Here is a 24,277-nt window from a genome sequence, read left to right as displayed (position 1 = left end):
AGAACCCAAATGTGTAAAAAAAGAAAAATTTTATTCAGTGAAGGTTCGTTTTTGTGTCCGATTTCGTAACTTAAATAATAGTTAGCACTAAACAATTAGCATATTTGAGGTTACCCCCAGAAACCATTAAGATTGACACTTAGTACGTGAAAATCCGATCATTAGAACAAAAGTTATTCAGGGTGATTTTTTTTTTTTTTTTTTGAGGACTGTACTTTCAATGTTTTCTATTTATTTGAAGTTTTTTTAAAAAAAAAAAAATTGTTTCAATATTGCTTACAGAAGAATTTCAATATAATATATATGTGTATATATATATATATGTGTATATATATATATATATATATATATATATATATATATATATATATATATATATATATATATATGTGTGTGTGTGTGTGTAAAGTTTAAGAGATTTACAGAATTATTTGTTCAGCTTTACGAGACCATGAAGAGTAGAAGATTTTTAGCACATTATTTTTCGTGGTGAGATAGTGCCAAAGTATTTTAATGTAATATTTAAAATATTTTAGCTTTAGAAATTCCTAAGAAGATTTTCTGCTGAACATGTTCTTGCCTACAAACATTTTGTCTCTGGTACTCTATTGCAATCTTTTTTTCCTGGGAGCAGTGAATGAAAAACTTTCATAACACTTGACCTAAAACTTTCATTAGAAAAAATAAATTAGTACTAATTTTTTTAAACCAAACTATTCTTTTTTCTATTTTTAAAATTTGAAAGAACGTAAAGGGGTAAATGTTATTCCAAAAATTTTTTACTCCTTTCCTCAACAATGTTTAGAAAGTGAGGCGCATGTCATACACTTGCTGGATGGATTGGTGTGTCTTTTTAAATGTTAGATTTCAGAAGGGTTTATTTTCTTTTGTCTATGTGATTAGAAAAAAATAATCTTTAAATTTTTTTCTTATTCTCTATCATCTATCTTTTTGATTTAAAAATGTAATCTGCAGTGCATGTTGCTCAGTTATTAGACTGTAATAAAGCATTTAAATATTTGACATGCTATTGGTATAGTTAATAGATTTCTTGATATAGTATTTTAAACATGCTGCTCTAAATATTAAAAAAAAAAAAAAAAACTTGGGTTGCTATTTGTTGCACTGATGTTTCTAATTTGTACACAAAATGAAAAGCCAAATTTTTCATTGGCAGCAACTCTTATAAATTCTAATGATAGATTTTTAGGTTCTCCTTTTCTGAGTGAAATCCATTGATGTGCTTTCATGGGTTGTGTGTTTTGATCTTATGTAAGTATTTTAATACTTTTTGGCACAACAGACACACACACATGTGCATGATCTATAGTGACCTCATAGAAATAGTTTTTGCACTTTCTTTAATATTTATTCCAAACTTAAGTTTTGTGCCAGGGGTGGTTTTAATTTTCTGAAATATTTTTCATGTTGGAGCAATTTTTTTTTTTTAGCTTTCTTTATTTCTTTGAATTGTTTGACTTTATCTTAAGAGCAAGTGTGTTGAGTTAGTGTTACTATCTCAGTTTTTTTAATTAAATTTATTAATATTTTAAGTTATTAAAAACTTTATAATAAATCATATTGTACCTCTTGCATAAACTAGTACTAATAGCTAGAATAATAATTAACAGGATTTGTAGTTATTCTGAATTTCCTGATAAAAAATTTGTCCTTATTTGCTCTGATTTTTAGCATTTTGTCCTGATATTCTAAATTTTTCTTGTTTGTTCAGAACTTACAATTTTGATGGACACATGATTTAAAAAGAATAGTCTGAATTTTAGTAAAATTACTTTCAATGGAAAAGAAACTAAACTTCTCAATGTCAAGTCCAAAAATTGAAATCCAAAACTTTTTCCATATGAAAAGGCATTAGCGAAACTGGTCCTCTTTTCCTCAGCAGAATAAATCATTGCTAAATCAGTATTTGATCGAGCAAAAATTTCTTAACTAATAACACAATCTCCCCCTCAGCAAGCACATTGGTTTCTAATGAAGAGCAAATAAATGTTTTGAAGGAAATGAAATTTTTTTTTTCTGTATTCAGGGATGTGATTCTTCTGCGTATTCGCGTATTTCCACTTATTTTCAGATTTTTCCCTCTAATTTCAATGGAAAAAATTTTTTCGCACAAGTTAAAATATTTTATGAGGAATTTAATTTTCCATGGAGAGAAAGTATTGTAGTCCCATTCCTCCCTCTGAAGTTTCTCTAAAAATCTTTTCCTTGGAATAAACCTTTTACAGGTTGACCTTTATGCAGGGATGAGATTTTTTTATTATCAAAAACTCCGATTCTCTAAAAGTTTGTTTTTTTTTTAAATAAATATCCCGCTTTTTTTTTTTTTTTTAAATTCAGCCGTTGAAATAAAATAATTATATTTATTTACGATTTTCAAAGATTAACAGAAAATTCAAACTATGTCCTAGCTGCTAACCCTTCCGCATTTGTACTTATTTTAGCTATTTTCTCTGCTTTTACGCGAAAAAAATAAGATTTTCCGTATTTTTATCCGTCTGCCGGATAGTTCGTAATTCAGACGTCGCTGCTTCCTGTTTTCTGTCCTGAAAGAAAACGAAAAAAAAGTGGTGGATTTGCGGTGAAAATATTTATTTGCTCATTCAATTAATCTTGTAAATTTTTATTTATTATGTCTTAACAAAAACAAAACAAACAAGCGTTTCAAAAATCAAGAGTCCAGACTCTGCAAATATCTCTATTCTTAAGCGATTTTAATATCAATCATCGACTTTCGTATTTACCTGATTTAAAAGTTGCGCATTGCGATTCTTATTTACGTTATTTAAACATCGTACACTATGATTCTTATTTACGAAATTTAAAAATCCAATATGGCGATTTGTATTTACTCACTTTTGAAACCTTATGTAGCAATTCGTATTTGCACGTGCTTGAAATCCATTGTTGTGATTCGTTTTTGCGGTTGCAATATCAAACATCGATTTTCGTATTTATACGTGCTTTGAAATTTAGACATTGGGATTTGTATTCGTGTGATTTAAAAATTATGCATTGTGATTCGTATTTACATGATCTAAAAATTACGCGTCATGATTTGTATTTTCGCATTTTTTAAATTCGATATAGAGTTTCATATTCATGTGATTTAAAAGCCTCATATTGGGATTGTCATATTCTCTCAATTTAAAATCATGCGCGTGATTCATATTCATATATATGGGGAAAAGCAAGGAGCATCAGAACTATGTTAAGTAACATTTATTCACATATAGGACATAACACAGGACAATATACAAAACACACTTTACTTATTAGAAGAGGCCATCTGCCTCGTCGGCTACCATCATTCGATGTGTGGGGAGGTACGCCATGATATGCGTGGGGAAGGTGCGCAATGATATATGTACGTGTGCATGACATGTGGAATACGCTTCCCACATCGGCCATCGTGACCAGGTAGGCGACCTCGCCTGGTGTTACAAGCAATAAAATTAAATCTGAAAACTATCTACCAATACAATTTTAAAAAAATCTGAAAATTAAGTTGACTAATATTTAACAATACAATCAATTAGTTTGAAAATTAATCTGAAAACTTTTAGCAAAACAATTATGAAACATTTTCATAACACAGCATTACAATTTTCTGTTTGCATTACAATCTTCTGAAATACTAGAATATAAGAAAAGAAAATTTCATACATTACTGATGGTAAAACAAATATCAGTAACAGCTTTTTCACATTTCAATGAAACATTAATCTGCAACTGTAAATATTCTCTAAAACAAGATAAAAAATAAATCATTAAATATAAAATTTAGAGTCAATGATATTAAAGGAAGGGGAAAAAAGTTTACTTTCTTGATAAAGTCAATGAGTCTTTCATGAAAATAAAAGTGATTATTTTCAAATAAAAAATTAAGTTTTTTTATTATCGTGAGGCCATGGTTTCATATACTCTGTACAAGTAGAGGTTTTGAAAGGTCCATCGACGAAGTCACATTTCTCTACGTCATAGGTGTCGTTATTTTTGATTTTTGTCAACTTATAGGGTCCTAGAAATTTTTGCTTTAACTTCAAACCTGGACTAAACTGTGTTCGCTTAATTGCTACTATGTCATGAAGTTTGAATTTTTGTGCTTGCTTACGGCGGAGATTATAATAACGGGGATTTTCATCTTGAACTTTGCAAATTTGGTTCTTTGCGATTTTGCGTAGTTCATCTCGTTGCTGCTGGAAATTAGCTGTTGTCTCATTGTTAAGCAGTTCTATGATCTTAATATCATTTCTCGACTTCATTTTCGTACCAATGAGGAGTTCAAAGGGCGTCATCTTAATACTTCGCTGAAACGCTGAGTTCAGTATCTGTTGCAGTTTGGGAACATGGGTATACCATTTCTCTGGATTGTCTGCTGAGAGTTTAGAAAGGACGGCAATAAGGGTGGAATTTTGTTTCTCAACTTGGCCATTAGATCTTGGTAAACCTGCTGTTATGGCAGCATGAGCAATTTTTTCTTTATAGCAGTAGTCTTGAAATGCAGCAGAGGTAAATGCAGATCCTCCGTCAGTTTCCAAAGATATGACTTTGCTTTTCTAGTCGATTGATGACTTCTGCCGCGTCTGTGGATTTAATGGGATAGAGCCATAGAGCCAACTGAATTTAGTAAAAGCATCTATAACTGTGAAAATGTGTTTATATTTCTTCGATGTGGTTGCCAGCGGACCTAGATGATCTAAATGAAAAGTTTGAAGAGGTGAGTCATCTTTTTCGATTGGATGAAGCATACCGTCTTGTTTGCCACGTTTTCGATTTGCAAGGATACATGTGACGCAATTTTTAATGCATTTCTCAACTTTATCTTTAGGATGTGGTATGTAAAAGTCTTTGCTGACCAATTCTTGTGTACGTAATACGGCAAAATGACCTCGTTTGTGAGCAGTTTTGATGATGTTGGTCTGCATTTCGTCAGGTACTACAATTAAATCGATTCCATTAACAGTTTTGTATAATAATTTGTTCTTTAGTATGTAATCATCGTGAGGTGTACTTTGAAGAAGAGTTTTTATGGCGGTTATTTGGTCATCAGTTTGTTGCGCTTTTAGTAGCTGAAGATGTAAACTATCTTGGATGACCATGCACTGTGGAGAGCGACTAAGAGCATCTATGTGACACATCTTTGTGCCAGTTCTATGTTCTATAGTATAATCCAATTCTTGAAGATATAGTGCCCATCTAGCAACACGGGAATTAAGTTATTTTTTGTTCAAAGTTTTCACTAAGGCGTCGCAATCAGTTACTATTTTAAATTTGGTACCGAGCACGTAAATACGAAATTTTTTTAGTGCTTCTACAACTGCAAGTACTTCTAGTTCAAAACTTGTATATTTTCTTTCATTGTCCGATGTTTTCTTTGACTTAAAAAATACTGGGTGGAGTTGGTTGTCATGTATAGATTTTTGAAGTAGGACTGCCCCCAAACCATCTATTGATGCGTCAGTATGAATCTCAGTAGGAAAATTTTGATTATAAATACTTAAAACAGGTTTTTGGGAAAGTAAGTATTTTAATTTCTGAAATGCGGCTTTCTGATCAATTTTAAACTGAGAGGGGCTGTCCTTACGTAGGAGGTCACTTAGGTTTTGCTATAGTGGAATACGAGGGTATAAACTTTCTAAAATAGCCAGTGAGTCCGAGAAATCGTCGTACGTCTTTAACATTTTTGAGATCTGGATAGTTAAGAACAGCTTTAGTTTTAGACGGAGAAGGTGATAATTTTCCTTTTTCTATTACATATCCAAAAAATTCAATCTTATTGTGTAAAAATTTGAATTTTTGAAAATTTATTTCAAGTCTATAATCACGAGCTACCCCAAGAACAATTTTTAAATATTTAAGAGCTTCAGATTCATTAGCAGCAGGGATAATAATATCATCCATGTACGGCAAAACAATACCTTTAGCAATTAGGTCTCGAAAAATAGCATTTATGTAACGCATAAAAGTTGATGGACCGTTACTAAGACCGAAGGGCATACGTCGGAATTGATATTGACCATTATGTGTAACAAAACTAGTGAATTTACGACTTTTTTCATTAACCGGAACGTGTAGGAACCCATTTTTCAGATCAAGTGTAATAAAAATTTTAGAATTTTGAAGACAATCTAAAATATCATCAATTAAAGGAAGAGGGTAGTTATCTTTAATTAATTTTCGATTTAAACGTCTATAGTCAATACCATCTTTTTTACGAACTACCACAACTTGACTAGCGTACGGGGATGAACAGGGTTCAATAATTCCATTTTTAACCCACTCCTCAATTTGTTCGTCTATGCTATTCTCAACAAATGGCAAACTCCGGGGTTTATGAAAAATTGACTCGTCGGCAGTTAGTACGATATCAAGTTCAATATTAGCAGTTTTCTTTTTCTCTGGCGAATAAGCCATTAAAAGTTGCTCAACTTCTATACGAGTTACAGTGTTTCGAAACGTTAAGACCAATATCATAAGAGGGAGAATCGTCAGAAATTGTCATAACGAAATTTTTAATTATATTATCAGAGGGTTTAGAAATTTTTGAAAATTGAACTCCGGCAGGTGAAATAGAGAGGTTTGCTTGTTGAATAACGTCACAACCTATTATTAGATCATAATTTGTACAATTATTCGGCACAACAGAAATAGTTACAGGGAAATTTTGATCATCAATAATAATTTCGGAATCAAAAGAACCGATGATGTTTGTTTGTGAAAATCCAAAACCAGTTAACAATTTATTGTTTCTTTTTAATAGTGGCGCGGCAAAGTTTGTATATGCCGCTTTTCTCAGCAATGTCAAATTGCTACCTGTGTCTGCTAAACCGTTTAGTTTTTGATCAGATATTAGTTTAGATTAATATCAGATATTATACACATATTAATATGAGAAGGAGATTCGTGAACGGTATTTACATTGGCATGTGGTGCAGAATTATAATTTCGATTATTTCGCCTACACTCTGTGGATTTATGACCAAACAGATTGCATGATATACATTTGGGACCACGTAAACGATTAGGACACGATTTAGATAAATGACCGATATCATTACAGTTAAAACAACGTTGAGGAGCTTTAGCTGATTCTAAAACATTCAGTTTTGAAGGTTTTCTATAGTTGTTTTGTTTTAGGCTATCATGTGTATGGGGAAAATTTGACGAATTTGGAATATTGATCCTATTGTTTACAACAGTTTCATACACACGTAATTTTTGCTTCAATTCCGAAAAAGAATTCGCTCCATAAAGAATAATTTTGTCAGAATGTGTTCCATAAATTCCATTTATAATATACTGAATTACTGATGATTCGTCAATAGTAGAATCACATCTATTAGCTAATTCACGCATTGAATTAAAATATTGTATTGAAGTTTCGGATTTCAACATTTTGCGCTTTTCAAGTTCTTAATGAATTTCTATTGAAGTAACAGTATCTGAAAATTCTTTAATTAATTCATCTTTGAAAGCGTCATACGTATTTAAATTTCTTTTTGAAAACAAAAATGATTTGGCAGTTCCACAAATCAAACGTTTGGCAAAAATTAATTTCTGAGAGGAACTTATAGCTGGGAATAAATCAAAATTTTCCTCAACATCTCGAAAAAAACTTTTAATAGAATAAAAATCTTCACCCGAAAATTTTCTACAATTAGAAGAAATGTCTCTTAAAAGTAACCAGAACTGTGGATTCATTTCCGAATTCACTAACTCATTCGAAAAAGAAAAAGGTTTTACGTTGTTTTGTTTTGAAGAAAAAGAAAGACCTTGAATAATTGATACAAGCTCTTCACTAACGAGGGTAGTTGGCTGACCTTAATTGGCACCTACTGAATAACCACAAACATTAGTATTCTGATTTATTGGATTCGGCGGGAATATCGGATTATTAGTTTCATTTTCGTCTTCCGATAAAAAATCTGTGCTTAAAGTTTTTTGAAATTCAATAATGTTCGATAAAGCATTTAAAATATTTTGACATAAAATTTGCTCATCACCTTCAATTTCTAAATGCAACAAATTAGCTTCTGAAATAAATTCTTTTAAAGAGAGAATAGCTAACAAATTTTCCTTATGTTTTTCGAAATCAAAATCATCAGGAAATGCTGAAAAGTTTCTTATCTTTTTTCTCGATGTTCTATCGAAAACAGGGAGTGCTAGTATTGAATTTAAAGCTTTAACAGCCTGAGTAGTTCCGTACTTTAAGGAATTGGCGATTAGGGGGATGTCTCCTAATTTTAGTGCCGTGATTAATTTACAATGAAAAATTAAACAAATCGAAATTAGATAAACAGAGATTAAGTTTTAAACAATTCTAAACATATTAACGCAGAAAGTGGAACTGTTCAAAATTACTAATCTTTTGAATTCAATTCTATTTAATATAAAAATTCTGAATACGAAATTAATAAAATTTCGCCTACCTTGGTATTGGGTGCAGTCCGTCCGTCAAAAAAAATATTGTAACATATCATCTTTTAATATCGTCCAGAAGAAGAACTTCAATTCAACTCAAACAACACGTCTGTTTGTTAACGTCTTAATGCAATTCATCAAAATAAAATGTAGAACGTCTTTGGTGCATTTTATTTTTCGACAGCTTCAGGTGTCTAGGGGTATTGTTGTCTTAGGATTGCAGGAGGGAAGGACGAGCCCCCAAAATATGGGGAAAGGCAAGGAGCATCAGAACTACGTTAAGTAACATTTATTCACATATAGGACATAGCACAGGACAATATACAAAACACACTTTACTTATTAGAAGAGGCCATCTGCCTCGTCGGCTACCATCATTCGATGTGTGGGGAGTTACGCCATGATATGCGTGGGGAAGGTGCGCAATGATATATGTACGTGTGCATGACATGTGGAATACGCTTCCCACATATATTCATACAATTTTAAAATTAATCTTCGTGATTTATAATCCATTGGTTTACAAGTTTAAAAATTGCAGTTTTTTTGTCAAATTTTTGGATGGATGTATACATATATACGCACAAATAAAAATAAATATTATAAATATATTCACTCACTCTTGGATTTCCTCTTTTTTACTTTCTAACTGCTCTCATCCCTGTGTATTACATTTTCCCCCCTTTTTTTTTACCTTGATAAAAGAATCTAACAAAACACTTGCAGAATTTCTATGTATGACTGATATAAAGTTAAGTACTGCTGTGACTATTCTGTTTAGCTCCTCTTCTGTAAAATATTGTAAGTTTATTGTCTGTTAAAAATTAACTATCATTTTGTAGCCAAAATGATCTGTGATTATTGAAGCAATGTAAATGACTCAACCTTGTATTATTTTGCTTTCCTTTTTAGACGTTTTTAAAATTTTTTTTTAAAGTATTGCGTTTCTTATGTACACGTTATGTTGTGTGCTTGTGCATTTTGATGTTATGCTTAAGGAAGAATCATGATGACTGAAAACTATATTTAATAATCCAACAATAAAACTTAAGTATAATAAAATAGCATGCTAGCAAAAGGTAATGTTTTTTACAGCTTAAAAAAAAAAATTACAATAATGACAAGAGAAGTGCGTTTACGACTTGTGGCTTTGTTTGAGAAAACAGGAGTTCTCAGGTTAAATTTTAAAAAAATATTTTTTTAATACTCTGATTTTTGTTTTTAGTGGCGACTATTCTTTCCAGCTAATTTTTTTTTATATCTTTAACTTGAAATTTACATAATGAGAGGAGCACATTTATAAATAGTGCATTTGTTGAGCTAAAGCATTACTTTTAATATTTGTTATTTTTTAATGGGGATATTTTTTAAAACCATTTTTGCTGTGGCTATTTTGATCATTTGTATTATATCCTTATGATATTGGAAAAAAAAGTTGGAAGTTTTTTAAAAAAACTAAGTTTTTATTCAACACATCCTTATTTTTGTGTGACTGTAGCGTTACTAAGCCTCCTTTCAACGATAACTCTTCAATTTTGGTAGAAGAAAAAATTCCTTGGTACCAGATAATGAAGTAATGCAAACATTTGATGGTGTGAAAGATCGGGGCAGAAGAAAAGGATTTTCCTGAATGTAATGAGGAAAAAGAGTTAGATGTAAAATAGAGAAACCTATGGATTTTGAAAAGTTTTATATGCATAACCACTTCACTTAATCAACCAATTCTCATGTTTCCCATTTATTTTAATTTCTTTTTTTATTTTATCAGTTGCTTACATCAGTGTTTCCCAAAGTGTGGCATGCGTACCCCCAGGGGTAGGGGAACAGTTTAGTGGGGGTACGCGTTCCTATGCGAAATATCTTGCAATAAACGAAAATTTTAAAAATTTTCATTTGAGAACAAAGCTAGCCATGAAAATTACGATTACGTATTTTTCTATTGGCTATTTTTTGCGGAGTTAACAGTTAATAATTAGTGGTGTTAACAGCCAGTTGTGATTTTTAACTTTTGTACAATTTTTTTATAGTAAAAAATATATAATTTTCTTTTTTATTAGTGGTACACAGTGTAACGAAAAATTGTGAAAGGGTACACAAAAGTCATAAGTTTGGGAAACACTTGCTTACATCAATTGTTACTAATAGTTCAGGGGAAAGTGCTCTTATCGATGATAAAGGGCGATGTTTTATATATAAAAAAAAGTTAAACTTATAAAATCCGTCATGTTTGAGAATTGGTTTTAATGAAAAATAATTTTAAAAATTAAGTAGTTTAATGAAAAAAAAAGCAACAAAAAATAAAACCACAGAAAAAGAATATCACAGTGTAAAAGTAAGCCTGAACTAATTAAATATTACAAGTAAATTAAATTTATTTTTAGCAGTTACATATTGATAAATTAATTAAATATTTTAAAAATAGTATACGAGGATTGCTGAAAAGATTTTTTTGCGTTTCATACTTTTTAATACTTTTATATCATGCTGTTAAATGAGCTTCAAAATTTTTTAATATTAATATTAGCACTTATCGTGCTGTGATATGATAATCATATAAAAATGATTTTTTTTAAAAAAAAAAAACTGTTGTGATAAAATGTTTATCCTTTTTGTAAATATAAGATTAACATCGAAAGAGTATGTTGCTAATTCATGCATAATATATGAAAATATATCGTAAGAGTTATATAATTATAAAATTCCTTTCCGCCATCTTCAAATTAATTCTTGTATGAAAGTTTTTTTTTAAAAAAAAACATTTAGTCACATTTGAACAAATATTTAATTACATTAAATTTAGGCTCAATGGCATGAATTGAATTAGTCTTTAAATTGGTATAATTTTTTAAGGGACACATCACTTTGTATGTTAGTGTTTCACTATCTATTTTTTAAATTGTTTTTTTTTAATTCTTTTTTGCAATATTAATTTCGTCATTTGAAAATAATGTTTTACAGACTATTTCTAACAGTGAATCCAATTGAGTTAGACCATATATAGCTAAAAAAAAATTTTTGTCTAAATAAAAAATTTTTATATATTTTTGTACGCAGAAATGAAAAAGATTTTTTATATTTAGATGGGGTGTCCCTATCAGCCTTGAGGGGGGGGGATATGCACCTCTGCTGATCGCTATGTAGAAAAGTATGTTAAAGATAAACTTAACATTTTTCCATTGTAATTTCTTTTCCTCTTGTCCATCAAGTTGGTGAAAGCATTATTTTACTTTTCTTTTTATTATTTTCGAAGTACTCTAAGAGTAATTGGTCTTTCTATCCAGATTACAATGTGTAACATTGAATTTTTTTATCATATGTTTATTTTTGTATACATTTCTTTAGCATATAGATTATATACGATCTTGTTTTGAAGTAATTTTTTGTTACATGAAAATAACTATAATTATCAGTTCTTTTTAACTTATTTTGATCTATCTTTAAATTGAGGAATCTATTTTTTGAAGACAAGAAAAGTTAGGTTCCGAGATTTATCTTTGAATGTAAACATTTGCGAAGTTACGCCATATTTTAGCCATCTCCCATCAACTTGTTCAAATGTTAATTTTTTATTTGAAAACTTTGATTATTGCTCATTTCTTTCCTTTTGTGGAGAATCAACAAACTATGTCGCATAAAACAAAATTTTCAAATCAGCGAATTACACTATATATTTTTTTGCTCTTCCTAAAAATCTAGTATGTATGTATTGCACCAAAAAATTTTATAATTGTTTTGAAAAATTTTGTTCTAATTTTTATTTTGAGCCTTTATGAAGCTAATTCCTAATTTCCTATATCATTATTTTATAATTGCTTAAAATATCAATCTCCCTGTTTATTTTTATCTCTTCTCTAGAAGGTAATAGGAATTTATATAAATTATAAGCTAGTTTGTCTAAAAAAAAATTTCGTAGTTCATATTAATTGGGAAGAGTTCGGTAAAACCGGGACAGTATTTTTGATTAAAATACTGCTATAATTTACTGAAACTAGTAGAGGGCTGTCGCCATTTAATTTAAAGATGACTGAAAACTCTTCATTTCTGTGCTCTCTTATTGCTTAAAGAATTATTTTTAGTGATTTCAACATCTGAGTTTTTTACTAGTGTTTTCAATCGATCAAATAAGCCATGTTTAAAATATGCCGTTTTTTCCCCTGTGGAATCTCTCTTGTATTAAGCTAAGACATTTTTTAATTGTGTAGCTATATTTTGCAGTATTCTTTGTCAAAATTCCTGGAAGGCTAGTTATAGCGTTTGGACTGCAAACAATAAGCACATGAAGCCTGCGTGTAGCATTACAAAAGGAACATGCTAATTTTTTTTGTTTCTGTGATTTCTTAATTCTTGCATTTGATTAGCATAATTAACAATAAGTTCATCCTTCCTGTAATTTTAAAACTCGTGAATGTTAACCTTACATAGAAGGGTTATAATATTAATTTGTTGCTACAAAAAATTAATTCATTGGGAAAAGAGATAATTTTTTCTTTTTAATGTACTCATCCTGTTTTATCAGACTAGAATGAAAAAAACAAAATTTTAATATATTCCAAAAAACTAAGTAATTGCCCTCTAAAATATAATTTTTTATTTTTACATGAAATAATTTCTATAGCTAAAGGATTTTTTTCATCAATGAAATGCAAATTAAGGCAATTGAATGCATTAAGTTACATCAGAAGGTTTACTTTTGTCAGATATTTTAATAAAATATCTATTTTACACTATTTTTACTGATTATATTGCGTAGAGAAAATTCCTCAAAATTTCAGTGCAATATATTTTGCGTGAGTTTTCTCTCTATCCCTATTTCTTTCTTGTAGAAATGTGATTTATTTCATCTGAATTTGCCTTTATGGCAGTTAAGTACATGTGATTTCTTGTAGGTATGTAGCACGCCTCTATTGGTACCCGCTTCGAGTTTTATACACTGCAACATCAGATGTGCAAAGATTGCAGCTGCTTCTTCCGTGTGCTCTTCTCATGAACAGTCTGCTGTGGATATTGCAGCTGCTCAACATTTATTGGTTCTTTGTATGTATCTTTATTTTGCAATGTACCTTTATGTGTGAAATGCTTTTTTAAAAGTAAATTATTGTTTGCGAGTTGTCTGTTCCACTTTTCTACTGAATTATTTTTTTTTTCCTTTTCTAAAATTGAATCTTAATGTAAGGGTCCTTTCACAATTTGTTCATTAGTGATTGAAGTATCTACTCTGCCTCTTATGTTGTTTCTGAATTTTATGACTCTTGAATAATAATATTTAAAATAAAAATAAAAATTTTTAATGTGGAATTTTAAGGGAGAGTCGACCTTATACTTAATATTTTTAAAAGATAAAATCAAATCTTGTCTGATGGAGATGTTTTAAAAAAACGTGAATTGTGTGTTCAGTATTTTTAAATGATTTTAACCCACGTAACAATTCAATATACATAGTGATTTAAAAAATGGCCAGCTAAAGGATCGTTCACGAATTGAATTTTTAAATAAAAATGTTTAACTATAATTAAAACTACTGAAACACTTAATTTAATTATTGGAATTTGTTTTAATAATTAAGAAATATTAATACAAATTTTGATTTAAAGAGGATATTAAGATTAGTAAGAAATTATTTCACTTGATATTTTAAATTAATGGCATTTAGATGTAGCTAACAAAAGAATCTTATAAATTGAAGTGAATTAATAGAATAATTCCTTAAAATTGTTATTTTTATTATTGTGTAATTTTGAGAACTTGTTTCTGATGTTTTGTTACCATGCAAAGTTCAGCTTTATACCGATACTGTTGCATGCGAGGCAGTTAGATTCGTTAATTATTTGAAGATCAAATTTTTTAATTGTCTTAATGATTTAAATATGAACCATATTTTTGTTTAATTAATCAAGAAATGGTGTTCTGAAATGGTTCAATTTTTTGCTATAGTTTGAATAGCTCATGTTCATAATATCCCATTTTTTTCCAGTGTTATATGGTAAACTTTGGTTCAAAGTGTAAATTTTTTTATCTAGTTTATTAAATCCAATTGCTCCGTTTCATGACTATGGAATTTATCAGGTTTTGTTATTAAGTATGAAAATGAAATCATTTTATTTGAAATTTTATAGTGAGAAAACATTACAGCTTTTTATTAAAAAATATTTAAAAACAATTAGAAATGATAGCAAAATAAAAAAAAAGTTGTGCTTAAAACCAGTGTAACTAGTTTAAGCTAAACTGGACTAACAATTTTTACTACTAAAATGAAATCAAGCTTCTTAACTTTCCCCTGTTTGACCATTTGCCAATTGTTTTTCCCCTCATAAAACGCTTCATATAAATTGTTAGGAAGAGGGAGTGAGATTTTATTACTTTATTTTTATTTCAATATTCTAATAGTATTATGATAAATATTGATAAGAAATGTTTTACTAATTGTCTTCATAATATTTATCAAAATGTTTATCTTAATATTTTTTAAATTAAATTTATTTTCCCCTCAAAAATGAAGCAGTTGTATCTTTATGCACTATGTTGTAAAACCTATTAAAATCTAATTATATTAGTTATAATTAATCATGAAAAAATCCATTCAACAAATTCACGAAAACTTCAAATGTTTAAGACAAATAAAAAGGCCAAAATTGGTAAACAAAGCTACATGACTGAAAATGGCATATAGTTTCACTTTACACAAAGCATTGCGCTGTGTTGTTTTCAATTGGCCATTTTGTGGCATTTATTAATTTGCTGTTTACGAACAATTCTTTTTTTTAAATAAACTGTATAACTAAATTTAAAAGTTTGAAGAGAATGATGACAGTGAAACATGGATTCGTAAAGGATCGGTCATATAATCTGAGTTCATTAGATAGTGTATTGTTTTCTTTTCTTAGAAAACATTCTGATTTTATTGGAGTAAAAATGGAAAGTTGAAAGTGAAAAGGTAAATAAATATTTTTAAACATGCTAGCAATGTTATAAAAGAATTAAATAGATTAATAATTTAATTTCCTTATTAAGCAATGATCCTGATGTTGTTGTAGTTCATTTATGTCACACTAGAGCTGCGCAATGGGCTATTGGCGACGGTCTGGGAAACATCTGAGATTGATCCGAGGAGGCCACAATTTTGATCCTCTGAAGGGAAGATGGCACCCTCGGTTCTTCCCTGCAGAGATCTTGAAACGAATTTTAAATACATCTGATTATTGTTTTTTTGTTTAGTTTTATTATTTATTTAATCCGTTTTTTCATTTGTTGAAATAGAATAACATAGTTTTAGCAAATTGCCAGAATGATATACCTGGGCATGTATACTGGAATTCTGTTGGATTGTGCTTAGCATTTTTTGAAAATAAGTGCTTACATGTGCTTGTTTGAGATTTTGGTAAAAGCTCTTAAAGGCATATTCTTTTTCATTGAGTGTTTATAAAAAGTGGTTAATTCTTTCTTCTCCAAAATGAAATTTTTTTCTTGCCATAGCAATTGTTGCCATGAATTAAGCAAAAAGCATAGTTTTCACAATGTTTGGTACAACATTTTCACAATTAAATTTATAATCCATTTTGTCATATTGTTGCACAATTTTATGTACACACACGCATTTGAACTTCTAACAATAGGAAGAAAAAGCTTTTAATTAGTGCGCTTATACTTATTGCAATATTTTTAATATTTTCTTTTAAAAAAAGAGCTTGAAAATATTTTTTGAGTGCTTAAGAAGTGCTCTTTATTTGTTTGGAAATTTTGCTACACAACCTGATATATCTAGCCGAACATTTTAAATTATGTATATATTGAGAAAAAAAGCAAGAAAAAACCGTAAAATCTGGTTGGCAATTATTAAAATATGCAATAATTTAAATAGAAAACAAATTTTTATTTTCACTCTTTATTTATCTGAAATAAATATCTTATATTTGGTATAATGCAATTCATCAGCCATTATTAATAAGGTTTCTTCTTTTAATTAATTTATTTAATATATATCAGTTTTTTCAACAATATTTTTTTCTCTAGATGTTTTAAAAACTAGGAATTATTATTAGTTATTGTTAATTATATCTAAATTTGAAATAGAAATTGAAAATGTTATTAAAAATAAATTGTAGTGAGAGTACATTTCACAGGGTTCTCACGTTACTTGAAACACCTTGTGAAAAAGGTATAGTAGAAATAATTCTAATTTTCTCTCTTACCTGGTTCAATCTTTTTACCGTAACTTCTCTACTGTGTTGCTTGTGTTCGAAAGAAAACGAATTCTAATGATTAAACAAATTTAATGAGAGGACGGACATAACATAAAAACGATCATCCTTCATAGAAATCAAACTAAAACAGAAAAGAAAAAAACATTAATGTTCGTTCAGTTCGAGCGGCATCTATGGGCATTCAAGTTAATCTGCTTCATCCTCCGGCCCCAAAGGACCATTGGACAAACAGTTTTCGATCCTTTTGATTCTTAGCCAAGTTCACAAGGATATAGTAGTTGAACTGGTCTTTTTAAATTAGTTCCATTAGAAAGTCTAATTGTGCACGATCGAGTCTTTCCATCACGTCTAGGATGGACACAGGTGACAATCCCCATTCTCCACATGAGTCGAGGAAGTTTCTCGTCGTACACTAGGACGGTTGAGTCTTTGGTTGGTAAAACATTTTCTTTCTGTCTCTTTAACTGGTGGGTCGTTCTTAGTTCTAGAAGATACAAAGATTTCCATATTCTTTCTAAGAGGGAATTTTTTTGCTTCCATCCTTGTTCTAGATTGGATTTGCTAGAAGTTGATTGAATCGAAGCTGTGGGAGGTGGGAGAGCAACAAGCCTTCTGCCTATGAGGAAATGTTCAGGTGTTAACAGCTCAGGTTCCTCAATATCACTGTAGACAAAGGTCTGAAATTTATAATTGCTTCAACTTCAATAACTATGGTCTCTAATTCCGGAAACATCAAAGATGTTCTTCCAATATTTTCCTAAGGCATATTTTTGTAGATTTTATCAGTCTTTCCCATAATCCGCCCCACCAGACAGCTCTTTCAACGATGAAATTCCATTTTATGTTTTTGGTGGCAAAATAATTCTAAATTTCTTCGTCCTTTAAAAATTTCCACAATAAATTTATCTAAATTTTTGCTCTTTTGAAAGTTTTTGCGTTGTCAGAGTACAGTTTTCTACAAAGTCCTCTGCGGGATACAAATTTTCTAAAAGCAAGTAGGAACGTTTTTGTAGTCAGATCTTCAGTGAGCTGAAGATGGACGGCTCTGGTGACAGCGCAGGTAAAAAGCAAAATGTAAGCTTTTTTCATTCTGTTAATACTCTTCACATAAAGAGGACCTGTATAGTCGATTCCTGTTACTTCGAATGGATGAGCCTGTTTAATGCGGTCTGGAGGGAGAGGAGCTTCGTCTTGGGTAAAGGGCTTAGCTCGAAATTTCTTGCAAAGATTGCAGTTGAAAATAATACTCTTAATTCTTTGCCTTCCTTTAATAATCCAATAGGTTTCTCGAACGTCTGTTAATGTATCGGCAACTCCTGAATGTCCTAATTTTTCATGACTTCTGCGAATTACAAGATTCGTAAAGTGACTTCTACTAGGCAGTAGCATCGGAGATACTTCGTTGTGACTAATTTCAGCATATCGAAGTCTGCTCTGCAAGCGAGTGATGTTATTTTCGTCTAACGAAATAAAAAAGTTTTTCAATATTGACTTTAAAGATATGTCTTCTCCTCTTTTTAGTGCCTTCAATTCTTCTCCAAAATGCTCTTCCTGAGTTGTCTTTATCCAATATTCTTCTGCTGATTGTAATTCTTCGCAACTAATAGTTCCGGTTTTTCTGTTTTCTCTATTTTTAAGATTAAAGATAAATCTTCTTATCCACGCAGTGATACGTAAAATTTTCGTTGAATTTCCAAATCTTTCAATATTAATAATTTTCTCCACCTCTGAATCTATTGAAAGAACTACTGACTTGTCAACCTCTTCATTATCGATAGTTGCAAGCTCTTGATTTTCCTTAGGCCAATTATCTTCACTTTTTATCAACCATTGTGGACTGCTCCACCACAATTCTTTGTCAAGCAGATTTCTTAAGGATTCACCACGATTTAGCAAATCTGATGGATTTTCGTTGCCAGGACAGTGCGACCATGAAGAAATGTCAGTCTTTGAACGAATTTCAGTCACACGATTTTGGACAAATGTTTTCAGCCTTTTAGGTTTTCCACGAATCCAGTGAAGTACTATCATCGAATCTGTCCAGAATCGAACGGAATAGTCTGTCACAGATGAAAGGCTTTTCTTTACATATTCAAATAATCGACTTCTAATTACAGCTGAGAGTAATTCAAGTCTCGGAAGTGTCAACTTTCGAAGAGGAGCAACTCTGGATTTAGAGCAAATTAACGATGTTCGAAAATGTTCATCATAGTCTGTATATCGAATATATAGGACTGCACCATACGCTCGTTTGCTCTTGTCAACGAAACAATGAAATTGAAAATTTCACTTTTCTTTAGCATTTTTCAGATAAAATCTAGGTATTTCAAAGTTATTTGAGTCTTTTAGTTCATCACACCATTTGTTCCAGTCTTTCGTTATATTTAATGGTAGAGGATCATCCCACTTGAATTTTTGTTCCCAAATATCCTGAAGAAGAATCTTTGGTCTACTAATAAATCCAAGAGGATCAAATATTTTCGATGCAATTTTTAAAATTAATCTTTTAGTTAAAGGATTAAATTTGTTACTTAATTCAGCAAACTTGCATTCTAATTTTAGCGTATCATCTTTCGAATTCCAAACGTAACCTAACAACTTAGAAAATTCATTTAAATTTTTGTTACAATTTTCGAACTGGTCTAGTTTTATCTGAAGAGATTCCGAATTTGTTTTCCATTTACGCATATTAAATCCACCTTCACGTAAAATTTCTTTTATTTCCTCATAAATTAAAAGGGATTGGTTTTCGTTATCTAATCCAAAAATCAAATCATCAACATACAATTTAGAATTTAAAATTTTATATGCTAACGGATATTTACGTTCGTACTTTCTTATATGATATTTGAGAGTTGCAGCCAATAAAAATGGACTTGGAGTAGCACCAAATAATAAATGCGTCATTTGAAAAATTTTAATTTTTGACTTCTCTTTACTTTCAAAATTGTCCTCGAACCATAAGAATCTAACTGCATTTCTATCTCTTTCATCTAACAATATCTGCAAAAAACTTTGCTCTATATCGGCAGTTAACGCGAATGATTTGCTTCGAAAATCTAAAAGTAATCTTAAAGAGTCGGGATTCAGATTCGGTCCGGAATGTAAACAATCGTTCAATGATAATTTATTTTGCGAGTGTGATGAGGCGTCATAAACTATTCTTAACTTCGTGGTAGTTTTATCATTACGTATGACGGCATGATGAGGCATATAATATTCTCTATCCATATTCGTTTCGCCCTTTTCATTTATTTCAACGGGTTCCACTATCTCCTCGCAAATCTGTTTCAATAATACATCCCTATACCGATCGTAAAATTCCTTATCTTCATCAAATTTCTTAACTAAACTTTCTAAGCGGTATTTCGCGATTTCATAATTATTTTCTAAATTTTTAGCATTTTCATTGCACGGTAATTTTACCACGTATCTATTGTTTTGAAATTTTATATTTTTCTCAAAATCCTGTAAGATAAATTCCCCATCATTATTAGACAAATCCCTTTTTTCGTTTTCGATACCCAATACGTCCAATTTCCAAAAATTTTACAGAATTAAATCTGAATTTTCTTCACGCGAAGAATCTACGACTACTTTCATCATTTTTACTTCGCTTTCACTTTTTGTTTTGTTTTCTAAATAAGATGAACCGCTCAAGACCCATCCGAAAAGACTATCCATTGCAACCAGAGGCGTATGTGGAATCCTGCATATATTACCAGAAATAATATTCCAATAATTGTCGGCGCCAATCAGTAGTCTGACACAAGGAGAACTTTCACTTCGCTCCCACGGTGATTCATCTGTGAGTGTAAAATTTTTTACGCAGCATAAATTTCTTATTTCTCTCTCTGGCCGATGAATAACTGCATTGCTAATAGCGTGGATAGTTAACGCTTCTAGTTGTATCTTTTTTGTAGGATCATGAATATTTCTTAAATTTACTAAAACACGATCTATTGTTTCTTTCTGGGGTTCTATCGAACCAAAAGGATATATTTTTATAGTTTCTTTCCCTATCATTTTTAATTTTAACTGATTAACAAGATCCGATTCGATAAATGATTTTTGACTACCTAAATCAAATAAGATACGTATTTCAGCTCGTTTGCTTTTTATTTTCTGCTAATACCGTCGCGGTTTGGAGTAAAATATTACTGCTCGAATTTTTACTTTCTGCAACAGAAGACACAATAGTTTCATTTTGGGCGACTTCGGGTTTTGATTCTAAAAGTTTATCGCATATATTTTCATTATGTTTTTTACTACAAATAGTACAAGCAGGTTTCTTAACACATCGCCTGACAATATGAAATTTTTCTAGACAATTAAAACACCTACCTTGACGTAATAAACATTGTTTCTTTTCGGCAACACTTAATTTACATTCATCATTTTTATGATCATTGGAACAGAATACACATTTATTTTCATTGCTAATAACATTTAAAGCAGCAGCACTCACATTCCTATCGTATCTCAATTTTGGGAATTTATTATTTTCGAAACCAGAAAATTCTCTTTCATTTCTATTTTTAGAATAACCCTGAAAAGAATTAGATTCTTTTTTCTGCAATGAAAATGTTCTTTCTCTTATTTCGATTGCAGATTTTAATTACTCTAACAATTTTGTTACGTTCCATGAATCTGTTTAGTTTTTATATTCGCGATTATAATTTAAAATTAAACTATCGGGTATTAATTTAGTTATAATTGGGAAAAGTAAATTACCGTAACTTTCAAGTTCGATGCTAAGTGATTCTAAACTACGTATTTGAATTTCACACGTATCGTATAATTCTCGGAGCGCTATTAAGTTAGAAGTGTTACGAATAGGCGACAAATTGAATAAATTATTAATATGTGATCTAACCAAAATTTCTTTTTTACCATATCGCTCTTCAAGAATATTAATTGCAATATCGTAGTTTTTCTCAGACAATGTCAAACCCTGTATCCCGGTTTGTGCTTTTGATTTCAGAAAACTTTTTAAGTATGTGAATTTGTCGATTTTATTCAAATTTTGATTATTATGAATTGCGTTCTTAAACTGAGACCAAAATTCCTGAAAGTTTTCATGATTGCCATCAAATTTTTCAATGTAAATCTTAGGTAATTTAATTTTAATTTGAGCTTCTGAATTTTGGAATAAGTCTCTAACTGTTGCATTTGAGCTTTCAACGCTAACAGTTTCTTTTTCGATTGCAGTCTTTTTGAGAATTTTCTCAATTTTAAACTTGTGGAGAATAATTTTATCTCTACATTCTTCAGTTGATTCAACTTCTGCTGTTATTTGTTGACAGTCTTCGATTTTATCAATAATGAGTTTATCTAGTTCAATTATTGTTTTTCATTTTCGTTTAACTGTACAAGTGCTACTTCTAAATATTCTAAATTCGAATTTTCTAAAGCTTCGTCAATTTTAGTCATGAGTTTAGTGGCACTTGTTCTTAAACCGCCTCTTCTCGTTTTTAGTTTTGCTTCGTCCGTCATTTTCGTTTTCAAATTCTTATAAACAGCAAGCAATAAACAGTGATAGTCTCTGTGTTTTCGGCACCATGAAAAAGGTTCCAGTAGAAATAATTCTAATTTTCTCTCTTACCTGGTTCAATCTTTTTACCGTAACTTCGCTACTGCGTCGCTTGTGTTCAAAAGAAAACGAATTTTAATAATTAAACAAATTTAATGAGAGGACGGACATAGCATAAAAACGATCATCCTTCATAGAAATCAAACTAAAACAGAAAAGAAAAAAACATTAATGTTCATTCAGTTCGAGCGCCATCTGTGGGCATTCAAGTTAATCTGTTTCACCTTGAAAGTCCTTGAATTTTGTTAAAAAACATCAGGGCCCTGAAAAGTCCTTGAATTCTGCCATAGGGTACTTGAAAAGTACTTGATTTTTTAGGAATTAAAATAGTACTAATCTTTCTTACAAAAAGCAGTAAAAAAATAATAAATAAATTCAAAGGAAAATTATAGAAATTCTGATAGATGCAATTTTTAATGCTTGAAGTGAAAAGCTGTTAAAGAAGATGCAAAACTTTTCTTTCCTAGATTTTTCACACCAGATTATTGCTCATCTCTCTGATGTTTTGAAAGCTGAAATTTCTAGCAAATTTAAGGTTTTGTGGTCATAGTTTTTGCATGATATTTAGTGTTTAAACAATTTAGAAATATGTTCAATGAGTTAGCTTGGTTATTACGACAGGTTAATATTGTTATCCTATTTTTTCTTTTAATTTATGTACAAAGGGTAATTAGTTTTTTTTTATCATTTATGATCAAATTTTTACATTTAGTTTTTACTGTTAATAAATAAAATTTAGTTCTACAGGTTTCATTGATTATGAATAAACATCATGATTCACGTTAACTGATTCATGATTTACGGATCGGAATTCATATAAAATGTTCTACGAATAGCCATTTAAATGAAAGTGATTAATGAATCACATATCAAATATTACTTAAAACTGCTTTTCAAATTACTCATCAGGATTCACACATCATGATTTCAATTAAAGTTATTTCTGAATCATAGAACTTGATACGTATTAAAGTAATTTTAGAATCATGCCTCAAAATTTTCATTCTAGTAGTTCACGCATTGTGATTCACAAAAGAGATATTTAAGAATACCACTTGCAATTCTCATCAAAATGATTTAAGAATCACACATAGCTGTTCTATATTAAGCACCTTTCGAATCAGAAATTGCAGTTTTCATCATAATGATCACAATTCATATGAAAACTATTATCTAATCTCGCAACAAAATTTATATTGAATTGATTTATGTATCACACATTGTGATTTAAGTCTTATTAGTTAGTGCGTTTTATGCCATTTGCTATTCATATTGTTCCGTTTTAAGAAACATAAACAGCAATTCAATTTCAATTTACAAATCACACATTGTGATACATGATTTAAGTAATCTTTGAGGCTTACTTCACCTTTCCTATAATTTTAGTTTGCATATAGTATATCTAGATTCGTTTAAATGTGATTTAAGAATCACGCATATTCACAAAATTTTAAAAATCATGCTTCACATTTTATGAATATATTTTAAGGAAAATAAAGCTTAGTAAGTCTTAGCTAGTTTTCTGTAAAATATAGTTCTACAATAGATTTTGTTATGTTTAAAATACATTACTCATTTTCTGAAGTAACAAAATAGATAACTTGTTATTAAAATTGAAACAGATATGTTAAATGGATATATTTTGATATTTTATCTAAATATATAAATTTCCTGTGACCTGAAATTTGATCTAACATATTAAAAAAATTATTTATATTTTAATAACTGTGCAATTACGCAAACTTTATCAATTATAATATGCTTGTTTAATGTAATATGCATTATTCATTCACTCAATTTCATTAATTCACTTCCTTAAATTTTTCAAGAAAAGTTTCACTAATGCAAGTTTTTAAATGTTGGCTAGTATCCTATGTCAATTGGAGTTTTTTTTTTTTTTTAGTCAATTGGAATTTCTTTAAGTGATTTGAAACAGCAATGTAATTATCGACCATTTGTATTATTAGATGATAAATTTAATAAATAAATTTTTTGTTGTCAAATAAGCTTTGTGTTTTAAAAATATACAATTTCTGCTTCTATG

General features: G+C 29.9%; 1 protein-coding gene across 5 annotated transcripts in view; it reads left to right on the top strand.

The window, feature by feature from the left end:
* LOC107455157 (ceramide synthase 1) overlaps nt 1-24,277 on the top strand; it is a 104,441-nt gene that overhangs the window by 54,160 nt on the left and 26,004 nt on the right. For all 5 annotated transcript variants that reach the window (XR_011636738.2, XM_016072626.4, XM_016072627.4 and 2 more), the window contains one exon: nt 13,329-13,476. Coding sequence is in view for 4 of the 5 variants with exons in the window: in XM_016072626.4 (XP_015928112.2) it covers nt 13,329-13,476 (148 nt within the window). In the remaining variant the exon portion in view is untranslated. The remainder of the gene's footprint in view (nt 1-13,328; nt 13,477-24,277) is intronic.

This window comes from Parasteatoda tepidariorum, chromosome 6 (assembly GCF_982258835.1).
Source record: "Parasteatoda tepidariorum strain Cologne lab strain chromosome 6, Ptep-v5.0, whole genome shotgun sequence".
Taxonomy (NCBI): Eukaryota; Metazoa; Arthropoda; class Arachnida; order Araneae; family Theridiidae; genus Parasteatoda; species Parasteatoda tepidariorum.
This window is presented reverse-complemented; position numbering and strand designations above follow the sequence as displayed.